At 42.4% G+C, this 21,193-nt stretch overlaps 1 protein-coding gene across 1 annotated transcript in view; it reads right to left on the bottom strand.

Moving 5' to 3' along the window:
* PLPP3 (phospholipid phosphatase 3) overlaps positions 1 to 19,357 on the bottom strand; it is a 63,075-nt gene extending 43,718 nt beyond the window's left edge. Inside the window, exon 1 of the mRNA XM_053392314.1 lies at positions 18,619 to 19,357. Within this exon, the coding sequence (XP_053248289.1) occupies positions 18,619 to 18,757 (139 nt within the window). The 5' untranslated portion in view covers positions 18,758 to 19,357. The remainder of the gene's footprint in view (positions 1 to 18,618) is intronic.
* Between the last annotated feature and the right edge of the window lie 1,836 nt (positions 19,358 to 21,193).

Here is a 21,193-nt window from a genome sequence, read left to right as displayed (position 1 = left end):
AAGCAAGTCTTAACCAGTCTTAAAAGAGTTTTGTTCACCATTAAGATTTGCTAAAATAAACTAGGAAGAAATAGGGAAATATGAGCCTGGCATTTTATTGCTGGCTTTTTTTCCCTTTTCTTTTTTTGATAGCTTGCAGTTTTCTCTGAATTGTAGTCTTGCTAATCTCTACAAGTAAAATTGTTAAGCTCATGTAGTGCCAAGTGCCATATTATGAATTTCTGGCAAATTTTGCTTATCTGGTGTCCTTCAAATGTTTTGCACTGTAAGTACCATCAGCTTCAGCCAGTCCCAAACATCTGGAGGGTACCAGATACAGTAGATCAGATATATGTTATATTGTATGCTCTACAAACTATTTTGCCATGAGTACAGAACTTTAGAATAATATAACTACTGTATACCCAAATCAGGGATAAGGAATTTATGTTGTTGGATGCAACTGCTATTACCCCAACCACTGGCCACGTTAGCTGGGCATGAGAGTCCAACAACATCTGGAGAGCAATAGTTTCCCCATCCCTACTCAAACAAAAAATCAAAACAGAGTGGTGCTTTCCTCCCATAATCATTGATTGCAATTTAGTTACTTGCTCCTCCCCAACACAATTAAACTTCTCCCTCCCTGCTTACATCCACCTTGCTTCCAAGTTCTGCTACCTGGATTCAGATTGAAAAGAAAGGCAAATGCATTTGCCATGATGTAGCAGACCTTAGCCTGTCCCTCTGCAATCAACAGAATGGGGCTTAGTCAAGAGTAACCTAAAGCCAACTATTTCTGTGTAAGTTAATCATGTCTAACGTTTGCTGAAATGTGCCCAGAATGCAATGAGTCAACAATTTTTTTATAGAAAACTAGCATGTGTTTGGAAGAAGGAAGGATCTGCACCAAAAAGCAGAGAAGAGAGAAGCTAAACTGTAAAAAGAATAGAGAGAAAACCCCCTAAAGCTGATTCTGTAAGCTTTCAAACAAAACCATGCTGTTCTGAGTACTACTTCATTGCATCTATCCAATATATTTCTGCTCCTCTCCCAGAGCTCCGGATGCCTCTTCGACCCAAAACTGCTCTTGAGCAAAGCCAAACCTCAACTTTGCCACTGAAAAGCTTCTTTGTTTGCCATCTCTTTCCAATTCAGCATATCCTGTGACTGAACCCTGCAGTACAGTATAATACTCACAGGCCTTGGCAGCTGGAGAGTCTGCTAGCAGGTCTATGGTTCCCATAATAGTTTTCCAAACTTCAATGCTGGAGTATATTTACTATTAAGGAACTCTTTCCAGTGAGAGGCGGGGGACAGGGTGTGCAGGCAGGGAGAACAGAAAAACTAACAGAGTAGGAAGAAAGAGACAATATTACAGAACGACTTCAAAAACTTTTATCCTTAATTACTACCAGAGATCTAAAGGCATTTTCACTCCAGGTTAAATGATAAGAGGTAATCAGCCTCTAGCAGCATCTGTTGAAGATGCAACATAAAGATGGAAATAGTTTGTTTTGTTTCTTTAAAGATGCCACTTTGGGTAGCAACCATATGTTTGGCCCAAGGTCTTTGCGCTGAAGTCCTTTGCTTTGCTTTTTTTTCTGAAGTAATTTTCAAGTCCTTATCATTTCTTGCAAACCTGATAAATACATGCTTTAGGGTTTGAAATCCAAACAACACACAGTTCAAATTTCCCATGAGTTACTAAAGTTGTCATTTCTAAATGGTCTTTTGCATTACTGGGTTTGACTAACACAGAGTGAATGCAGGCCAAGAAATGGTCACAAACGTGAAATGTCATCTTTTATAGGAAACTAAATATGAGGATTAATTAAGGTCTACTAGCAGAGACATCACCTTGCCGACAAAGGTCCGTATAGTTAAAGCTATGGTTTTTCCAGTAGTGGTGTATGGAAGTGAGAGATGGACCATAAAGAAGGCTGATCACCGAAGAATTGATGCTTTTGAATTATGTTGCTGGAGGAGACTCTTGAGAGTCCCATGGACTGCAAGAAGATCAAACCTCTCCATTCTTAAGGAAATCAACCCTGAGTGCTCACTGGAAGGACAGATCCTGAAGCTGAGGCTCCAGTACTTTGGCCACCTCATGAGAAGAGAAGACTCCCTGGAAAAGACCCTGATGTTGGGAAAGATTGAGGGCACAAGGAGAAGGGGACGACAGAGGACGAGATGGTTGGACGGTGATCTCGAAGCTACAGACATGGGTCTGACCAAGCTGCGGGAGGCAGTGGAGGACAGGAGTGCCTGGCGTGCTCTGGTTCATGGGGTCACGAAGAGTTGGACACAACTAAACGACTAAACAACAACAATAAAAAGCTCAACATATGCATTCAGCTTGGAACTCTGCTGAATTACTCTTCCAAGTGTGTACCTGGAACTCACATGTGTGCAGCCAGCACTCATGTATGTTCATATACTGAGAGAGCTTTAGGAGCTTTTGCTGAAGTAATGACATGTGCTTGTTATGCCCACAGGAAGCTCTCACACCGAGGAATAAGGAAAGCTTGGTTTATTATATGAAATAGGAGTGACAGAATATATTAAAATGCTGCTTCAGACAGCAAAGTTGCAATCTAAGCAGGCAGCAAATTCTACAATACACAACAGCATGTATATGAACATACACGAGTGCCGGATGCTCACGTGTGAGTCCAGGTACACACTTCTAACACTACATGCATAAACTCTGCCTGCTTCCATTCCAGCCACCTGCTCCTACTGGGTGGGGCTGCACATGGAAGGGCAACTGTCACTCTCCTGCATATGGAAAGTCCTTAAACAAGTTGAACCATTGATCCAACTATCTAGGAAGCCTTTAACAAAACTACAACAACTTCGGTCCCAGTGACACAAGTGGAAGATCAAAATCAGGAAGAAGCATTCACAGGTGATAGCTGGAGTCTGCTATGATGGTTTTGTAAACAAAAGCAGCACTAACATCATTTTTACTAATGGTTAAATGTAAACAATTGTCCAAGCTAAGCTAGGGCACATTAAAGTGGGTTTATAAACAGATCCTTCTAAGTACAAGCAGGCGGGCGTTGCCACGCTAATCTCCTAATCCTTCCACTCTGCTATCAAAACTATTGGGGGAGCGATGTGAGCTATGCACCCCAGTGGATGTGCTGAATCAGTTCATCGGAACCACACTCTCCAAGCATTTCCTACTCCCACTGAAACTAATTTATCAGCTGATGCAAAGCCTATTGATGTCACATACCAGTTCTCACTGCAAAGAATTGTGCTTTTGAATCTCCCTGCTCTAATAATTACAGAGAATCAGGAACAACCGCAGCCAAGGGGAAAAATCCAAGTCACATCCAACAGTTTTTATCGCTCTTGGTATCCACACCATACTGCCAATTTTGCAGTGGTGAAGACTCACTGGTTTGTGACCAACTGCAGAGGTCCTTATCCAGGATCCAAATAAACAGGAATTATGTGGTTCATTTAAACAAGAGGTAAGATTCAAAATAGCAACATGTGGCAGGCAGTGATAATTATCAGGATTACAGGGAGGGTGCGATTTAAGTCTTGGCGCCAAGGAGACAGTGTCTCCCAATGCAAACCTCCAGATGAAAGATTTTCTATGGGGAAGCAGCATGAAATGAAAGGGTTAAAAATCCCTTTCCCCACTGGCTGCTATCCTGATAATTATTAGCTCTCCCCCAGCTATTATCTGCACTAAAAAACAACAACAACCATGTGGGTTAAATGCAAAGCCTGATTTAATGCCTAATTTGGCCCTCGGACTGATCACCTTTAAAGGCTAATCATGCACATGCCAGGGAATTAGTTGAAGAAGATGCTTGCTGGTGTGCAGTCTGCTCTGTGATGCCAGAAAAGAAAAGGCTGGGTTTTGGAATACATTGCCTAGGACAGACATAGCCAAATCTTCAGAAAGCTTCTTTGTAACCTTAAAACGTGTGAGGATATTTCTCTCTCCCCTTAAATGGGCTCCCTCCAAAATTCTATTTGACTTTTCCATGGGTTTGTGTTTGTGAAAGATTCATGCCAAATGAGTAAAAAAACAACCCAAAAAGGACGTCACAAAACTTATCCTTTTAAGGGAAAGGAGGGTGAGAGCAAGTATTCTTTCTCAGAAGCTGGCTCACACGCTACTCTAACCCTTAATGGCATTTCAACAAAGGCCTTGAAATACACAGAACCAAGCACTCCTTCACACACAAGACTTTTGTCCTCAATAGGTACCAGCTCTGTGTAGGAAGGAAGAACTGCACACAAGTTTTTACACAGTAATGTGTGCCTGTGACAAAATAGACATATAGCAATGTGCATTCTTCACAGATGGTGTACAAGTTTTTGTTCCATATTGTGACAATTGTAAGTGCAGGAGGAAAACAGCATTTTATCTTATTGATGTCTAATTTGGCCCTCAATCCTTGGTTCTAGTTTTTCATGAGACAGTCATTAATGGGAATATTTACCTGGTCTCTGGGGGCCCTTCCTCTACTTGACTGAAGAAGCATAAACATCATAATGAGACAAAATTGGACTTGTAAACTTCACAAGATTTATTTAATTGAGCACTGGCTTTTCCAAAATCTGAAAAGTGTTGTCTCATAGATGGTAGAGCGAAACCTTCAATAAGATCAATGCTAACAAGACAGTCTTTAGGGATCCTAGAGTGAAACTAGGGCTTCCATGTCTTTCAGATTAGTTATCACTTTAGCCTCCCACCATCAGCAATAGGGCCTATAGGGGTAGTCAATATTGTGCCCTTCAGACTTTGTTGGACAATAACTCCCATCAGCCCCAGCCAGCATAGCCCATGGTCAGGAATTATGGGGGCTGTCATCCAAAACATATGGGGGGCACCATGTTGCTTATGCCCACTTTCATTAACTACAAGGAATGCATTAGTTGGTCTATCTTAATCAAACACCAGGTGGTACAAAGTGTGCCAGGAACAGAAGTGACAGTTATTATGATACACCCAAATCATTCTGTCAGGAAATCCATGTCAAAAGGCAAAATAAGGGAACAAACCGGTGTCACCATCCAATCTTACTAAGGGCAGATGGATTCTACATAGAACCATGAGCAAGATTCAAAGAACAAGGTCCACCAGCAGGACCAAGCTAAACCTCTGTCCTACCTTACCATTCTTCTCAGACCATCATAGACTTCAGTAAAAGAGGAACAGAAAACAAACCCACAACAAAGAAGAAAGTTCAGGCACTAAAAAGATTCAGCTCACCAAGTTGTCAGAGTGGTTTGTGCCTCAGTTACCTTTGGTGACTTGTGGCTTGTGGTTTGTCTGTCTTGTTAAAATAGGAAGTACTTGAGGTAGCAGACTCTATGCCACCTCCAAACTTCCCATTCTCCTTCTCTCTTACTTGTTTTTTGATAAGCAGCTTCCCAAGATGCGATGAGTCTGTCTTCTTTTCCCCACTGCTCAGTGTGCATGCATTGATCAAATTAGTGCCAATCAGAATGTAAGGAGAGGGAAAAAGAGGGAAATTTCCCTCTTTCTTTGAACCAGGGCAAAAAATGAGTGTGGCTGCAGTCTTGGTGCATTTCCTGAGTTTAGCAGAGTTTTAACCCAAATCTTCAGTGGGCCAAATTGGACATGACTATCATTCATGTGTCCACCCTATTCAAATGGAAAGTAGGGAATAGAGCTGGCAAAAGGGGCCATTAACCTTTCGCCTCTTATGCCTTACCTCCTGATAGCTGATTGCTCCAGCCAGGTTTCCACCATTCCTGGCCCCAATACCAGAAGTGAGCTACAAATGGGCAGAAATGACTGAACTGGACGGATGTAAGGTATGGCAGGGTTAGAACTTTTCTAGATGCTTAATAGCCACAAACTAACTAACTAACTAACTAACTAACTAACTAACTAACTAACCAACCAACTAACCACTACCTGCCATCTTCTGCTAGAGTCTTCATATGTCTTTCCAATAATTGGGGGTGTGAGATTCTGCGGGAGAAGGATTTCCACACAGGCCTCAGTGGACCTCAAGTAAAACTGGCAAATACTTGGCTTGGATCCACATTTTTTTTCAATGGAACAAAGTCCACTGATGATTGATGTGAGACTACTCCCAAGTGATTTAGTGAGTCGCATCAATTATCTGTAATCAATTAAAATTCTTTCTCCCCCCCTTTTATGAGGGGGGAGACTTTCGGGGAACGAAGCATTTATCCTCTGAGGATCTATGAGGGCTGCCTGAGCGAGAAATACTGTTAACTGCATTCAAATGACCAGTTTACCAAAACCTTCTGGGGTTATGGTATTCTTTTCTCAATGCTTTCCTCAAAACCATGGCGACAGACTCTCTTTTGCTAAGGAGATCTTAGCTTGAAGTTCTTGGCTGGTTGCCATGGATACCAGGCTTATACAATGCCTGCACTGAAAAGCAACAGTGGGAAAGACAGCGAGCTCGGGCTTCTGTGCAAATTACGGACAGCAGGGACTGACCTCTGCTAACAACTTTTGTGGCTGGGGGGGGGGGCGTTGGGGAATGCCTCCCCTCCCCAGGACTGAAACAAATTTCAAAGAGCTGGAGCACACACATACTTCACGTTCTGTCCGTTTTTCAGCCCTTTTTGAATTAAATGCTTAACCAAATTCATTAAAAGGAGGGGGAATCTGCCTCCATTAGGTCTGGAAACAGAATTAATTTGCATGCTTTGGACACTATTTTAGCACAGGCAGAATCAGACCCTTGGGCAACTCAATGGTTTTCTTAAAAGAAAAAAGGTTTTCAACATGATTGCACTAAGGACCAGTTTAGAAGAACAACATTTTGGTATCTAAACATGGGATACAGTTTTGCCACTCACTTGTTGTATAGTGCAGTGGGTAGCTAAAAGGTGTGTGTGTGCAGCAATCTGTCAAAATACTAGTATATTACAAGGCAAAGAGTTCCTAAAGCCACTGTCCACAAAACCTCAAGTTGGTGATCATTGGTGATCAACAGAAGCACAGCAGTCTAGGCAGCTGATTGCACCAAATAACACAAAATTAGCTTCTGAAGAACCACTGTTTTCTCTTGAAGTTCCAACTGACAGGTGTCTGTATTATTTATTTATTTTAGATGGGAAACTTGGAAAGGAATGGAAGGTGATCTCTCTGAACCACCACTAATACAGGATCCTCTCTAGACAAGTTTCTCAGACTCTGTGACCTTGACTGCCTTCTACTTTCTGCCCTCCTCACGCAACCCAGGGCCACCCTGTTCCACAGCAAAGCATGCAGAGATCCTTGAAGGCAGACAAAACAACTGAGCCCATTCTCCGTGCTATCAGAGGAAGGTTAGAGATGTACCAATAAGCTCAGTTGTTGGTTTTGGGGGTGGTTTTTAAAATTTATTCTGGTACTCCCTGCAATATAGGGACGTCATAACACTTTGCACCCTTCCATTCCTGGTGTCAGACTGTAATACAAGAGAACGTAGATAAGCATAAATGTGCTTGAAACTTTGAAAAATGTTACTAAAGGCTGGAACTACACTTCCTTTTCTCTAAAGAGAGAGGCATGGGAGGGGATAGGACACACTGTTTTGTCTAGCACTAGGCCTGCTGTTTTGTCCAGTAATTAGGGCAAGGACCACAAGTTGCCCAGGTGTGAACTAGATGCTAAGCAATGCAGCGATGGTTAGCTGCATCAGTGATGGTTAGCTGCATCAGTGACACAAGATTGCTGTGACAATTATTTTCTTTCACCTGCAGCGCCCTTTCTAGCAATTCCAATGCAGCTGGGGATGGGTTACAGTGCACATATGTGGGGAGCGAGTTGTGTTTGTGTATGAGAGAGTGGGGTTACGTGTCTCTTAAGTGTGTGACAGAGGCAGGGAGGGTGTGTATCTGTGTATGAGGCATACAAAGACATGTGGGTTTGATTGAGAGAGAGAGAGAGAGAGAGAGAGAGAGAGAGAGAGAGAGGATGTGGTGGTGAGGGGTACTGCTAGGCAGTGCCCACTGGCATGTAGTTTCCAACTGACTGCCCACTGCTGCAAGTGTCCCTCAGAATCAAAACAATTGCCCACCTACTCACCATTTTAGCTTACCTACCCCTTTTAGGCACCTGCTAACTTAACATGGCAGGCTAGTTCATTAAAAACAAGCATCAGGTCAAATGCACCAGGGTGAGAATAGACTTCATTTGTGAGGTCCCTGAATTCACCAGTCCAGGGTCTCTGTCATTTCCCTGCCTATCTGTGCCCTCCTCAACATTCCATCACCCATTTAGTTTCCCAGGATTCATCAGGACTACAGCTGACAAAGTCTTCAAAATATAGGACCTTCCATACATTGTAAAGGGTGAGTTACCCTACTCCTTTCCTTCCTGCTTCTACTGCCCACTCTGCAATGATATCCAAACGGTCGCCTCTTTCCAGTCTCATCGAAATTGTTATTCCTTGCCAGCTGCGCCATGCTGCTTCTTAAAACTCGGCCAAAAGGTACGTAAAAGACTCATCTGATCTTTGGTGTCTGGAATGAATGTAATGAAAAGAAAGGGAGAGGTTTGCATCATCCACTAATGTCAGCTACAGGTTTCTGACGTTTAACCAATAGGTTCTGATTCCATCATTTTAGAAGCACTCTGTTACTTCACCAACACTCCTTTTAACACAATGCAACTTTTAACGCAATGATAACACAATCATCCACTGATTCACTTGTCAGATGTTGCTAAACCATGTCAGCAGCACATTGCCTGTAGGCACTGATAATGCAGAGGAGAGCTAATTCGAATTGTCCCAAGATAATTTATTGAGGAAGTCCTCTTGCTAAGCAAACACTCTGTGATGAAATCATATACAATATACACACATAGCTCATTATTTTGCAAGTTGAATCAATTAACTTCCCCAGCAAAATCAAGAACAAGTAAAGTAAGAATTTTCAGGCTGAGTCATATATCAATGGTCCATAAAACTTATTGACAAAAGATCAGACAAGATGCCTAAGGCAGGTTCACAATCAGAACATAATAATAGTGATATACATTCCTAATAGTTACACTCCAGCCCAAGGTATGAGCTAAAGGAGTCAACTGCCAACCTGGTGCAGTCCATTCATTTTGGACTAGAATTTCCATCAGCTCTAGCTCTGAAAAAAAATCTCAAAATGGAGACTGAGTTTGGCTTTTGGGGTTAGCTTCCACTGACAGGCCTAATACCCAGTCAAACAAGTATCTTTTAAAAAAGCTTATTGGATAACATAAGAAGTAGAGTTTTATGGGGCTCAAGACTGAGAAAGTGACTGATTCATTTGATCTACTCCAGTTTGATTTTCTTTTTAATTACAAGTTGTCACTAGAGGGGGTTTTTTTCTCCCTTAACCATGAGCATAAAAACTGCCAGCCAAATCCATCTAAAGGTGGCTTAACTCTCTGTTTTATCACTTGCCTACTTTTTCAAAGCAATCACAACTTCTGGCAATTTCACATGCTTCTCCTGCTGATTAGAGTCCTTAGACTTGTAACTAGTTGAATCACCCACCAATCAAGTGAAAGCTATACCTTCTGAATTTCTTTTGACAGCTGTCAAAACAAAAGCCTCATGCACAGAAGCCTGATTAAGGGGCTTAGTTTCCCACCAGCAAAAGAGGCTACACATTGTGGGAATGTATAAACTCTGGTATGCTGAAAGTTGCAAGATATGCAAGGGATTAAAAAACAGAATGAAATGAAAGCATGTTTGAAATACGGCACAATGCGGTGCCTCTGCAGTGTAGGCCTTCAGGTGCTGATCCCATTTCACCACATCAATTTCAACAACAGTGAAATTGCAGGACCCTTCCTCAAAAGTTCATGTAAGTACATAAGATTATTTCATGATATTGCCTTCAAATATGAAAACATAAACTACCCTGGGTGTTAAAGCATTCTCCCCAGTGTTTCAGTGGTCCATTCTCCTTCCAGCAAAAAAGGAAAATCTGGATGATTGGGGAGTTGTCATCATTCCCATATAAGGTCTTACTGCATCAGAGCTTCTAAAACAAGAAGGACTTTATTTTCTCCTAGTGGCAACCATATTGGCACACCATTCAGGGTTCAAAGGTGGCAATGCAATATGTGCAGAGAATTAAGCTGGTTGACAGAAGTATAAAGTCTGTTTCATGAGCACTCAAACACACCTGTCTTTTAACACCTTCTTCCAACCTGTAAAAATGGAAATGTTGATAATGGATTGCCCACTGGGATGTTATCAGAACCTATTATAAGGTGTGGTTTCAAATTAGGCATGCAAATATCCTGTCACCTTGGAAACACAGTGCCAATAGGAACCTGCCTTAAAACAATTCAGACCATTGATCCAACTGGGAAATTAGTATTGTTTGCTAGGATTGGCAATGCTCACCAGCATTTCAGGATTGGTTTCCCAGGCTTACCTAGAGGGTAAGTCCTTTCCCTTACATCTTGAGTGAATATTGGGAGCATGGGGTATTTATATCCTGTAGTTCCACTATATCTGGTACACAGAAGGGTGAAAAGGCACTGGAAAAATGGCAATGGCAGGAAAAAAGGGAAACTGGGAAACATTGCCAGGGGCTGCACAACTCCTCCTTACTGTTTTGAGACTGTTTCCTGTCCTTCACAAGCCTTACTTCTCAGGAATAACCAATATCTATATTAAAAAGCTTGTTTTATTATGATACAGAACAAGCATTTGCTGATGTAAATGGAACCAGCAATCAATGCTGAATCAAACATACCAAATCTGTCATAATCTTAGACTGAGGCTGCCAGTGCTTCTCCAGGTTGATCACAGCTTGAATAACTGACAGTAGGGAAGTACAGCTGCAGGCAACACCAATCCAAAAACACTATAACAACATCAGTAGCAAGTGGGGAGTTCATTCTATTCCATGGAGCATAGAGAAGGGGCCTTTCTAGCTGAGGCTGATGGGAATTAGAGTCCAACTTCTGGAGGGCCATAGGCTCCCCAGCCTTGGAGTAACCAAACGGCTGTCTCAATAGAAGAACATTTCTTATGCCTTAGGGTGAGATGCAGTTAATGATGAAACAGAGAAAGGGGCTAAGCAGAACTAATATTTCATATGCTCCAGTACCAACTATGAGCAATGGATTTATTTTGTAATAGAAAACAAGCTAGATTAGTGAATTATTGCTTTCATGAGATCTTATATACTTCAGGTTGCAGACCCGTTTCCTTTCTATTCTTTCTCTTTTGGCTATTAAATCAATTCAGGAATCCAAAATTCTTAAAGGAGACCCGTTATTTCTCAACATCTCCCATATAGCATTTGTCCTCTGTTCCAGGCACCAACACTTTAGGATGACATTTACTTTGGAAGTTATTCTTACAAACCACTAAGTCCAGCAGAGCTCACACAAGCAGAAGAGATAGCAAGCACATTATCAGCTCATTATCCCCCCAGTTGCTCTTGTTGAGTAATTGGCTGGTATAATAAAATAAAGCTCAGTAGCTGAATCTGGATGGCAACTGTGACATGGATATACAAAGTTGCCAGTCCAAATACTGGCCTTCTAAGAGGAGCAAACATTGAAAGTGTTTCAGCAAGCCTCAGACAAAATCAAGCAAGATGCTTTATATTACAAAGAGTTGTAAAAAGCCTGGAGAATATCTAATGCCACTATTAAAACCTCAAGTTATTCAGGATATAAATAAAAGCAAAACCATGGAAAAAATAAAGTTTAATCTAATCAGCCATCTCTGACGTAACTTCTCACAGGGCTGTAAACAGTCCTAAACTAAATAGGCAAACATTTCTATGATGAGGTCTATTTGAAGAATAATCCTGGTAGGAAACAAGGGCATCAGAAACAAAAAATATTCAACCAATACATCAATAGAAAGTAAATAAAGTCCTTGCCTGGAAATTTATTAATGACTTTAATTATTCTTAATCAAAATCCAACTTTTCCACCATTCAGATAAACAGTTTTCTTAATGATTAGGAGTAGAACATGAGAAGAAACATTAATTCACACTAGGAGTAGTTTGTAAGTACCAGTTGTAGCCATTTATTTCTGACATCCAATCATAAGAAATTTAAGACTCAGTTTTTCCTGCTATTAGTTGGCTCCAGGTAGTCTATGCAAAACAATAGTCCAACACAGGATTTATTTTTATAATCATTATTTTTTCTTTTTTTCTTCTGCATCTGTGAATAATAAAATGGAACATTCAGGTGCTTTTGTGAGACATAGAAAATGTATTATTACTAAGATGGCAAGGAGAAGAAGACGTATACAAACCAGACCCATCATTCCAAATTTGTAAGTATAATTGCGCAATTCATACATGTTTGCTCAGGATTGACTCCCAGGTAAAATATCTGTAGGATTCTAAGTACATGTGTAGAAGATTTCACTGTAAATTCCTTATATTCAACCAGCCTAACATCTCTATACCTGGTTTCTATCTGAAAGCTAAATATGTTCTAGCTAAATAATAAAAGAGAACTAATTTGAATATGCAAAGTCTTTTACTATCCTTACTTAATTTTCACTCACAGCGTTATTGTTCCTGTTTTAGATATTGGAGGCTGAGGAATAGCAACTTGCCACTCAGTGTTATGACTCAGGTGGAACTTTCAATAATCCATTAACTCTGAACAAAAGTTATTTAACATAACACTAGATCTTCTCCAACAAGCTCTGGTTTTCCTTAACTAAAAAGCACTTGTTGCTTCAAACAGCCATGTGTCAAGTTAGGATTAGATCAGAATCAAGTGCTTTTGCAATCCTGCAGGAATATCTCCAATATGTAACCTGCACTGAGGAGGAAATGCACTTCTAACAATACATCATCTGAAAAGCTCCCAAGAACCTTTGTTCTTGACATGCAGCTGATAGCACAATCCTACCCATGTTTATCTAGAAATAAATCCAAAAACCTTCAAGGGGACTTACTCCATGTAAGTGTCCATGGGATTAAAGTCTGAAGCACAGAATAATTTTGCCATACAGCAGGTATTTAAGAAGCTCATTCATTCCCATCACTGATAGTACACTATATAATAGTAGTGCACTTGCTACACATATCTGGATGACTGAATGAGTTGAGTCTTCTTCAAGTGTTCAAAAGGAATGGAGAGCTCAAACTAGGGAGAGGAATGGCAGTGTGCACGCTGGCCCAACCCCCAATGTCTCCAGGTGCGCTAGGGGCACCCAGTCCATCCATCCTCCTGCGCTGAGTGCAGAGGTCTGAAGGGAGCTTCTACATGCTTGGCTAAATGCTCTTAGAAACATTCCTAAAAGCAAAGGAGCATACATTCCGCACATCCTGGGATTGTCGATGTGTGAAAGAGTGCTGGCAGTCTCCCAATGCAAGAACAGCACGTGCATCTCTCGGAAGATACGCAGTTGCCTGCGTTAGGTGCTAATGGCATAGTTAAACGTAGGGCAGGTGGTAAATTCCCTTGTTCTTCTCACATGTGCACATGTATCACTACCACTCTGAAGATGTTGTTTGATATGTCCAGGCCTACAGTCACTGTTATAGCACAGTGAACAAGTGAAGTGAGGGGGGACAGGGACCACAAGGCACTGGCTACAGAGCTGTGAATATCTGCAAGCAGGTTCTCACACCTGGTCCCCACAGCATATTGATGGCAGCTGGGATAACTCATTTGGCACAGCAGTGTTTCCCAAACTTGGGTCTCTAGCTGTTTTTGGACTACAGTTCCCATCATGCCTGACCACGGGTCTTGCTAGTTAGGGATGATGTAGTCCAACAATAGCTGGAGACCCAAGTTTGGGAAACACAACGGTAGAGCAACAGATTCTTCATCTCAAGGTTGTGGGTTCGAGCCCCATATATTGGGCAAAAGATTGCTGCATTGCAGGAGGTTGGAACAGAAGACCCTCGTGGTCCCTTCCGACTCTACAATTCTATGATTTGTGCACTCCTGGAAAGCTGACAAGGCTATCCCTAGGCAAGGATAAATAGCGTTAAGTCATGCAGTCTGATCCCTTGCATGCTCTCTTTGCACCTCAGAAAAGGAGCTGGAAAAGATGCAGAAAGGGGTAACCAAGGGGGTTGAAGGCTACAACTTTTGGGGCTTTTAATTTGGAGAAAAGATGAGGCAGGGAGATAAAGGGGTACTTTTTCGTGTAGCACCTTAATTGAACTAAGGAATTCACTACCACAGCATGTAGCGATGGCCACCAAAATTTGGAAAGATCTAAAAGCAAATTAGACAATTTCATGCATGATAAGGCTTTTAATTCCAGTATAAGAGGCAAAATACCAGTTCCTCAAGGGTTTCCCATGGGCATCTGGTTGGCCACTGTGGGAACAGAATTCTGGAATAGATATGCCATTGGTCTGCTTTTGTAGGACTCCTCTTATGTTCTTAGGATAAAGGATCCTATGTTTCTACTAATCACTTTTATGCTGTACATATCAAATAGGTCATTTCCTCCAAACGCTAGAGGATGAAACTTTTTCCACAGGTCCATATTCATGTGGGATTATAAAGCAAAAAGCTATTATTCTCTCTCTCTCTCTCTGCCTAATATATTTGTGCCTGATAATAGAGAACAGATGAACGATAAACTGCAAAAATTAAACCAAACTGACAGTATGAAGAAAAATGTGCTCTAAGCAGAAACAATCAGTGTTAAAAGGCTGTGGTATCTGGATAATTAAAGTCACATGCTGTTGTGTTCTTCTTTTCTTTCTTGGAAATCCATTCATTTTGTAACATTAGTGTAACTGAAAGATTCTTCAGCATGTAAACCATTCATAGAAAAAGTTGTTTGCAGTCCTGTAGCTTTCTTCCAAACATCTCCCTGCTAGATGTTCATACAATGTTACAACTAAATATTCACAGCTAGGTAGCTACTTGGGAGTACAGGGGCAGAATGACAAGATATGGTGCATTGGTTTAACAACTGAGGCAAGTGCCTCATTGGAAGCACAGGAGAAGACACAACTCTCTTTAATTTTCACAGTGTTAAAACTCACAGCCTGATCCTATTTGGGTAAGTAAATAAGTAAAGCTCCCAGAATTCATTACTTCCAAGCAAGTGTGCATAAAATTTCACTTTGTGAAATTTGTAGTAAGCTTAATGTGTTTCCAGAGGGGTGGCTGCCTTCAAAAACCATAGTCTTGTGGTATCTTGTTTTTATCTTTCTCTTGTTTTCCAGAAGATCTCAACTCTTTTTAAGAAATTGATTATAGCATAAGCTTTCATGACAATATAGGATTACTGAAGCACTAAAAATATTCAATAGTAGATACATGGAGAGCTCTAGTAGTCAAGAGATTTGTTATTGTTGTTAGCTCTCACCTTGTTAAATTGATCCTTGTGAGTTTTACCTACCTAGAATTTTCTCAGTGAACTTCAGACATCCAAGTAAGTATTGCCTATAAATGCTTGTATCACGTAAACTAATTAGCCGCTAAGGTGCCACTCCATAGTCATCTCATTGTAACATACCTGTACAAAGATGCACCTTCTATGTCCATATTTCATAGAGTAGAGTGGCCCAAGACAAAGATCTGTTATATCTTTCAGAGTTGTCCCTGGACTATAAAAGATGTAATCCAGCTATCAAACTCAGCTCACTGTTTCTTACGCACTTTTTCCTATAATTGTGATTCGCGCCCTCTGCTGTTACCACAATACTGTTTCCTCTTTTTTAATGCTTCAAAAATTAATAAGCATTGTTGTTTACAATGCATAGCTGGTATAGCACACAAATGTTAGGTTACTCTCCCAATAACTAATGCTCAGGATTGGAACTCAAGTCCTTGACTCAATGTACCATCGTGAATTGCCTTGGTGAATTACACGCCATCCACTACACCACAGTGCCCCCTAGACTCTGTTTACAGATATATCCCTTTTCTTTCTTGCACTTTGCCCTATAAACAGGTCATTATGATGACAGAGGAGAAAATTTTTTTGTGTTAAAAAATGTTCATTGAGCACAATCCCTCTTCATATTGCGTCTTTTAAAGTTAATGACAAAACACCAACTAACGTGAACTGAAATAGTATGACCGTGAACCCATCAAGAAGATTTCCACATTCAAAAACTCTTAGAATTTCTTAAGTGATACAGAGTGGTTATTGATTGGTTCACCAAACACAATGGATTTCTACTCAAGAGAAATGGGCAGCAGACACAAAGTTCTTTTAAAGATCCTGGTTCACTAAATGTTCATCATACGATACATGAGAACAATGAGAGAAGATTCTCTTTTCCCAAAACAAAGCCTTACACCTATGCAGCATCCCAAGTGCCGGGAAACACGCCAATATTCCACTTACACTGAAGTTCTTCTATCGTAGAGCTATTCAGCTCTTGGGATTTAATTGCTCTTAACACGCACTGTTATTATAGACACATCAAATTGTGCAGATTGGACAGCAGTCAGCATTATTACAGATCCCAACAAAGCCAGATGCTACTAGTGTAAACTACAGTGTCTCATTCCATTCTGTAACAGCTGGAATTCCCTTGCACAGTCTCTTAATGCCAATGGCTATGTTGCTTCTCATGTTGCATTTTTAAGGGTACCTAAACATTTGAAGCAGGAGGAAGACTTTGAAAACATGTAAAGTCACTCATTAGAAAACCTTCGTCTTGAATGTGAAATGGCCCTGATCTGGATTCAGTCAGGTGAACAGACATCCTTATTTTGTTCTTTCTCTAAACACCACAACCCCTCAAGCATAATAAATCACTGGAGCCAGGACACTCAGAGAACTTCAAAAGGGAGTAATCCTTTCAGTGTCTCCAAGCTTACTTAGGGTAAGAAGTTTGAGACATGCATTTTTACTTTTCCCTATGGCGATCTATTTAAAGGGGCAATTCAGCACTGTATCTTCACTATCAAGAGAAAACGGGCGCCATATGACAACAGCACTGTTTGTTTTGTAAAGTTCTTTGGAGCACTGACAGTCTGAAGAAAGGAACAATCTTTTCAGCGAGAGAGCATCTTTCTGCCCTGGATGGTTTGCAGTGTTCCTAAAGCAGTCAGATATTTGTCAGGAACAGATAGGATATCCAGACATCCTTTAACACGCCCTTTGCACTACAATTCCCATCAGCCCCAGCCAGCACAGCCTGTGGAAATGCTGTCCCAAACATCTGAAGGGCACCAGGTTGGCTGATCCACCTGAGTGTCTCAGCCCAAGCATCTGCACACTTGCCACCTTTTTGGAATACTCTATGCCTCCGATCAAGAATGGTGGCATGAAAGCCACCATAAGCTAGCTAAGACACCATAGCTACATGCTAGGATTGTCACCTTTTAACATTTCCTCAGGCAGGGTTTCTGTGCCATTAACAGCTGAATGGTAGACAGAAATGTCAAAGGTGAAGCCTTTCCAGGCATGGAGAGCTAGTGCTGCTGGCTTTCCTGTTGGGTAAAAGAAACAAGAGCCCTAACAGAGAGGAAAAGTTTGTTCTTTCTTTGTTTCCTATACCCTTTCAGACAACTACAGGAACCCTCGTTTGAAGGAGCGCCCCCGTTTTAATTCCACAAGGTAGAATTCAAAGCAGATCAAGTACTGCAGCACATGCTTTCCACTCTTAACACTGACAGGTCACCGATGTGTGTTCCTCTGTGTGTGTGTACCAAACAGCACAGCCAAACTTCACCTCTCCTCCCTTTTCTGCAAGCCACATTTTTACCCCTTCCCTGGGAAAACTGGGGACCTTTCAGCCACAAACTGGTGTGAGAGCAAAATCAGCTTCAGGACAACTGCTGCTAACTGGATCTTTTCTTGAGATCATTGCAGTTCCTTTCTCCTTTTTCTTTTGAAAGGCACACAAAACACTCCCTCGCTCCCTTTCCCACTACAGAAAATCCTTTGGAGGGAACCTTTGAAGCCTATTCTTTAACCAGGAGCAGCCAAGTGAAAAGCATGCCTTGCTTCCCTGGCTGCTCCTCCGGGGCCAGCTGGGATGGGAGATGCTTTGTTTACATATGAGGCTCAGCTCATTTGCTGGGACATCCATTTTATTTGGACGGGCACCAGGGCTGCTCTGGGTTTCCATACGTTTCTGTGGCTTCGCTGGGTGCTTTCCTAGAGTAAAATGAAGCCCTTAAAAAAAAAAAAACCTTCTTGGCATCAACAACGCCCGGCTGCCCTAGCTAGTGCATTTTGTACACACAGTACGGCATATATTGCTACTTAAGAGCTCTTTTGCAACGCCGTGGAGCGTTTTGCTTTGTTTCTGCTTGCTTTTTCCTCCCACATTTTTATCCTTTGGCATCATAACCCATCATGAAAGCAGAAAAGGTCAGGGGAAAGGAAAAAAAAAAAAGCTTGGAGGATGCAAGATGGGGAGAGGAGAGGAATCTATTCCGAAGAACTGTCTTCTTGCAAAGCAGAGAGCGGCTCCAGAAGATTTGTTATGTCCCAGTGACAAAGTTTTGTGGTGTTTTGGTTTCTTTAACAGAAAAAAAGCAAGAAAGGAGAGAGCAAAAGTGAGCAACCAAAAGAGTAAAGACGAAGAGTGGAAAGAAGAATAGGAGACTGGTTAGTTTTAGCAGAGAGACTGCTGGAAGGAGGAAAAAAAATAGTTGTGCAACCCCCTGGAACGGCTTCTTATAAAATCCGAAGAAAGTGAATTAAGATGGGGGAGAGAGGGGAGAGAGAGTCGCTCAAGTTTTAAATCTCACCCATGAAGAGGCAGAAGAGGTCGAGGCAAATGAGCAAAGCTTTCTTGCTGGGGCTTTTGCTGGGGTTGTTATTCAAGGCAGGGCTGCCGCCGTTCTTGCTCTCGGGAGCCATCGCCTTGTCGTACTTGTAGTTCTGCATGGCAGGCAGGGGTATCGCCTTTCCCAGCTGCGTCTCCTTCTCGCCGCTCGGGGGTCGCGCTGGGCCGGGAGCAGCAGGGGAATCCGGGCGCCGAGGCTGGGGCTGATCGCTGCCTGCTCACGTCGGAAGAGCGAGCAGGAGGAAGAAGGGGTTTTGCAGGCGGCTGCAGACTTTTGTCCTTGTGGCTGCCACTGCCAGGGCCTTTCGGCGTCCGCGGGGAAGTTTTCCTCCTCCTTCTCCTCTTCTCAGGCAGCAGAAAGCGCGCGAGTAGCAGCTCCCTCGTCGGCTGCGAAGACCATGCAAAAAGAGCACAACACGGAGGGAAGCGAAAGTTTTTTAAAAGTTGGGAAAGTTTGGCGCAGCGTGATCGGGAATCCAACCAATCCCGGCTGGCGGCAGGAGCGGAGCTTGCAACTCGGCCAGTCCCTTGCCAATGAATGGGGAGAGAGAGGCAAGCAACTTGCACACCCGGCCGCGTCGAAAGTCAGTGTCCGGCTGAGCTTGTGTGATCCGACGGGGTTACTTCTGCACTTTTAATTCCTCTGATCCTTTCCCACTCCTCTCTCTTTCCCCTCTTTTTTTAAAGGTTGCTACGGGCTATCCAAGTACAACCCCCTTCCTGAAACTGACATATACATATGATAATTAACCCCACATCCCCCCCCCGCCAGGATGAAAAGAGGCAGGAAAATCCTCCATATGCCCCTAGCGCCCCTTGCGTTCAAAACAACCCTGCTGAGCTCAGTGAGGACGCAAATCTTGCTAAGGTTGGATTTCTCTCTGACGATGCCCTCTCTTCCTCTCTCTCCCCCCGCCCTCGCCCTCCCCACTCCCAGTCTTTGCTTGGAAGCAAAGCTGGAAAAGTTTGCTTTGAAAACTTCCGCTGCCTTTTGGTATATCCTGGACGGAGCGTGGGATTTAATTCTTAGTGTTATCCTGAAGATAACACTCTTCGAAGCCTTAAGAGTGAAACAGAGTTTGCGAAAATATCGGGTTTGGTAGGACTCAGCCCTGTTTTTCATAGAGCTCATCTCCGGGACATATATGAGCCTCTGAGCATGTGCAGAATTCCGTTCCCTAACCACTACAGCCAATCTGCAGGCACACACACACATATCTGGGATTTTAAGGTGAATGAATTTCTCTTGAGAGGAGAAGACTTTTAGACCAACTCACTAACCCCGTCTTTAGAAATTGACCTCTAAGCATAGCATAGCTGCCAATTTGTGAAGATATGCTGGTTATGGTCTATTCCAAAATCATGGGGTTAGCTGCACAAAATTCATGTGATTCATGACTCATAATTTTCAGATACAGTATGCAGTTAGTTTTTGCCTCCTTGCTTAGGAGAATACTATGTCTATGGCATTGTAAACTCTTGCATGGGTTATAGTTCCCTTATCCATCCCTCTTTTTATTTTCCACCTAAGAGTTTATCTTGCTAAATGAAGAGGGCCAGGACATGGGCATAGCCAGGATTTTTGTTAGGGGGGCAGGCTTTTGGTAGGGGGCGGCAGAACCTCAGATTTGTATTGATTTTGATTGACTTGGGGGGCAACTGGAAGAAGTGGCTGTTCAGTATGGTTTAGCAATAAGGATGAAGCCACTTGGGAGATTGATGCTCAACACTTTTCCTGCCTGCCTTTCTGACACTCCAGATTCCCATTCCTCCAATGGCACGCTGCGGCAAGTGATCAAAACATGGGTAAACATACAATGTTAGTCAGTGATAGTGTACAGGCACCTCATTTGTGGAACTCCTTGTCCCAAGAAATTAGGTTATTGTGCTCTTTGTTTATGCCCCACCAGCAACTGAACACTTGCCCTGGGCATACCAACATAAAGTTAAATCCATCCAGGGCAGAAATGGCCCTGGGTCTTTTGCACCGCCACGTATCTCTTGCCCCTTCCCCTCTTTTCAAACCATTTTTTTCTTTACTAACAGAGTGGCTACGTGCTCTGTAAAGTACAGTCCTGATGAGACCCCAGCCATTTGTTGTCTTAATTTGTCTGGCGGTAAATTGTGTCATGGGCCCGAGCACAAAGTCTATTAAGCAATGCCCCTGCGTACAAGTGAGGTCACACTGACAAGTAGCAACTGTCTTCAGATTAAGTCATTCTGTGGCATGAGTCACAGAATGAAGTTCTTGTGAGTAGCTTTGGGAAATTCAACAGATAAAGCACACACTGCCACAAAATCGCCCCCTAAAACACTCTTCCCACTTTCATTCTCCTGAATGCTTTCTTGTTCCTTTAAAATCTGGCCATCAGAAGTCCAGCTGCTGTGTACTTCTGATATATTTTACCTTCCCTCCCCCTACACTTCTCAAACCATGGGTGTAGCCAGGTATTTTTGTTAGGGGCAGACTTTTGTTGGGGGGCAGAACATCAGATTTGTATTATTTGGGGGGGCAGCTGCCCCTCTGCCCCCCCCCT

The sequence above is a fragment of the Podarcis raffonei genome, chromosome 6 (assembly GCF_027172205.1).
Source record: "Podarcis raffonei isolate rPodRaf1 chromosome 6, rPodRaf1.pri, whole genome shotgun sequence".
NCBI lineage: Eukaryota > Metazoa > Chordata > Lepidosauria > Squamata > Lacertidae > Podarcis > Podarcis raffonei.
Note: the sequence above shows the minus strand (reverse complement) of the source record. Positions and strands in the feature narration are given on the sequence as shown.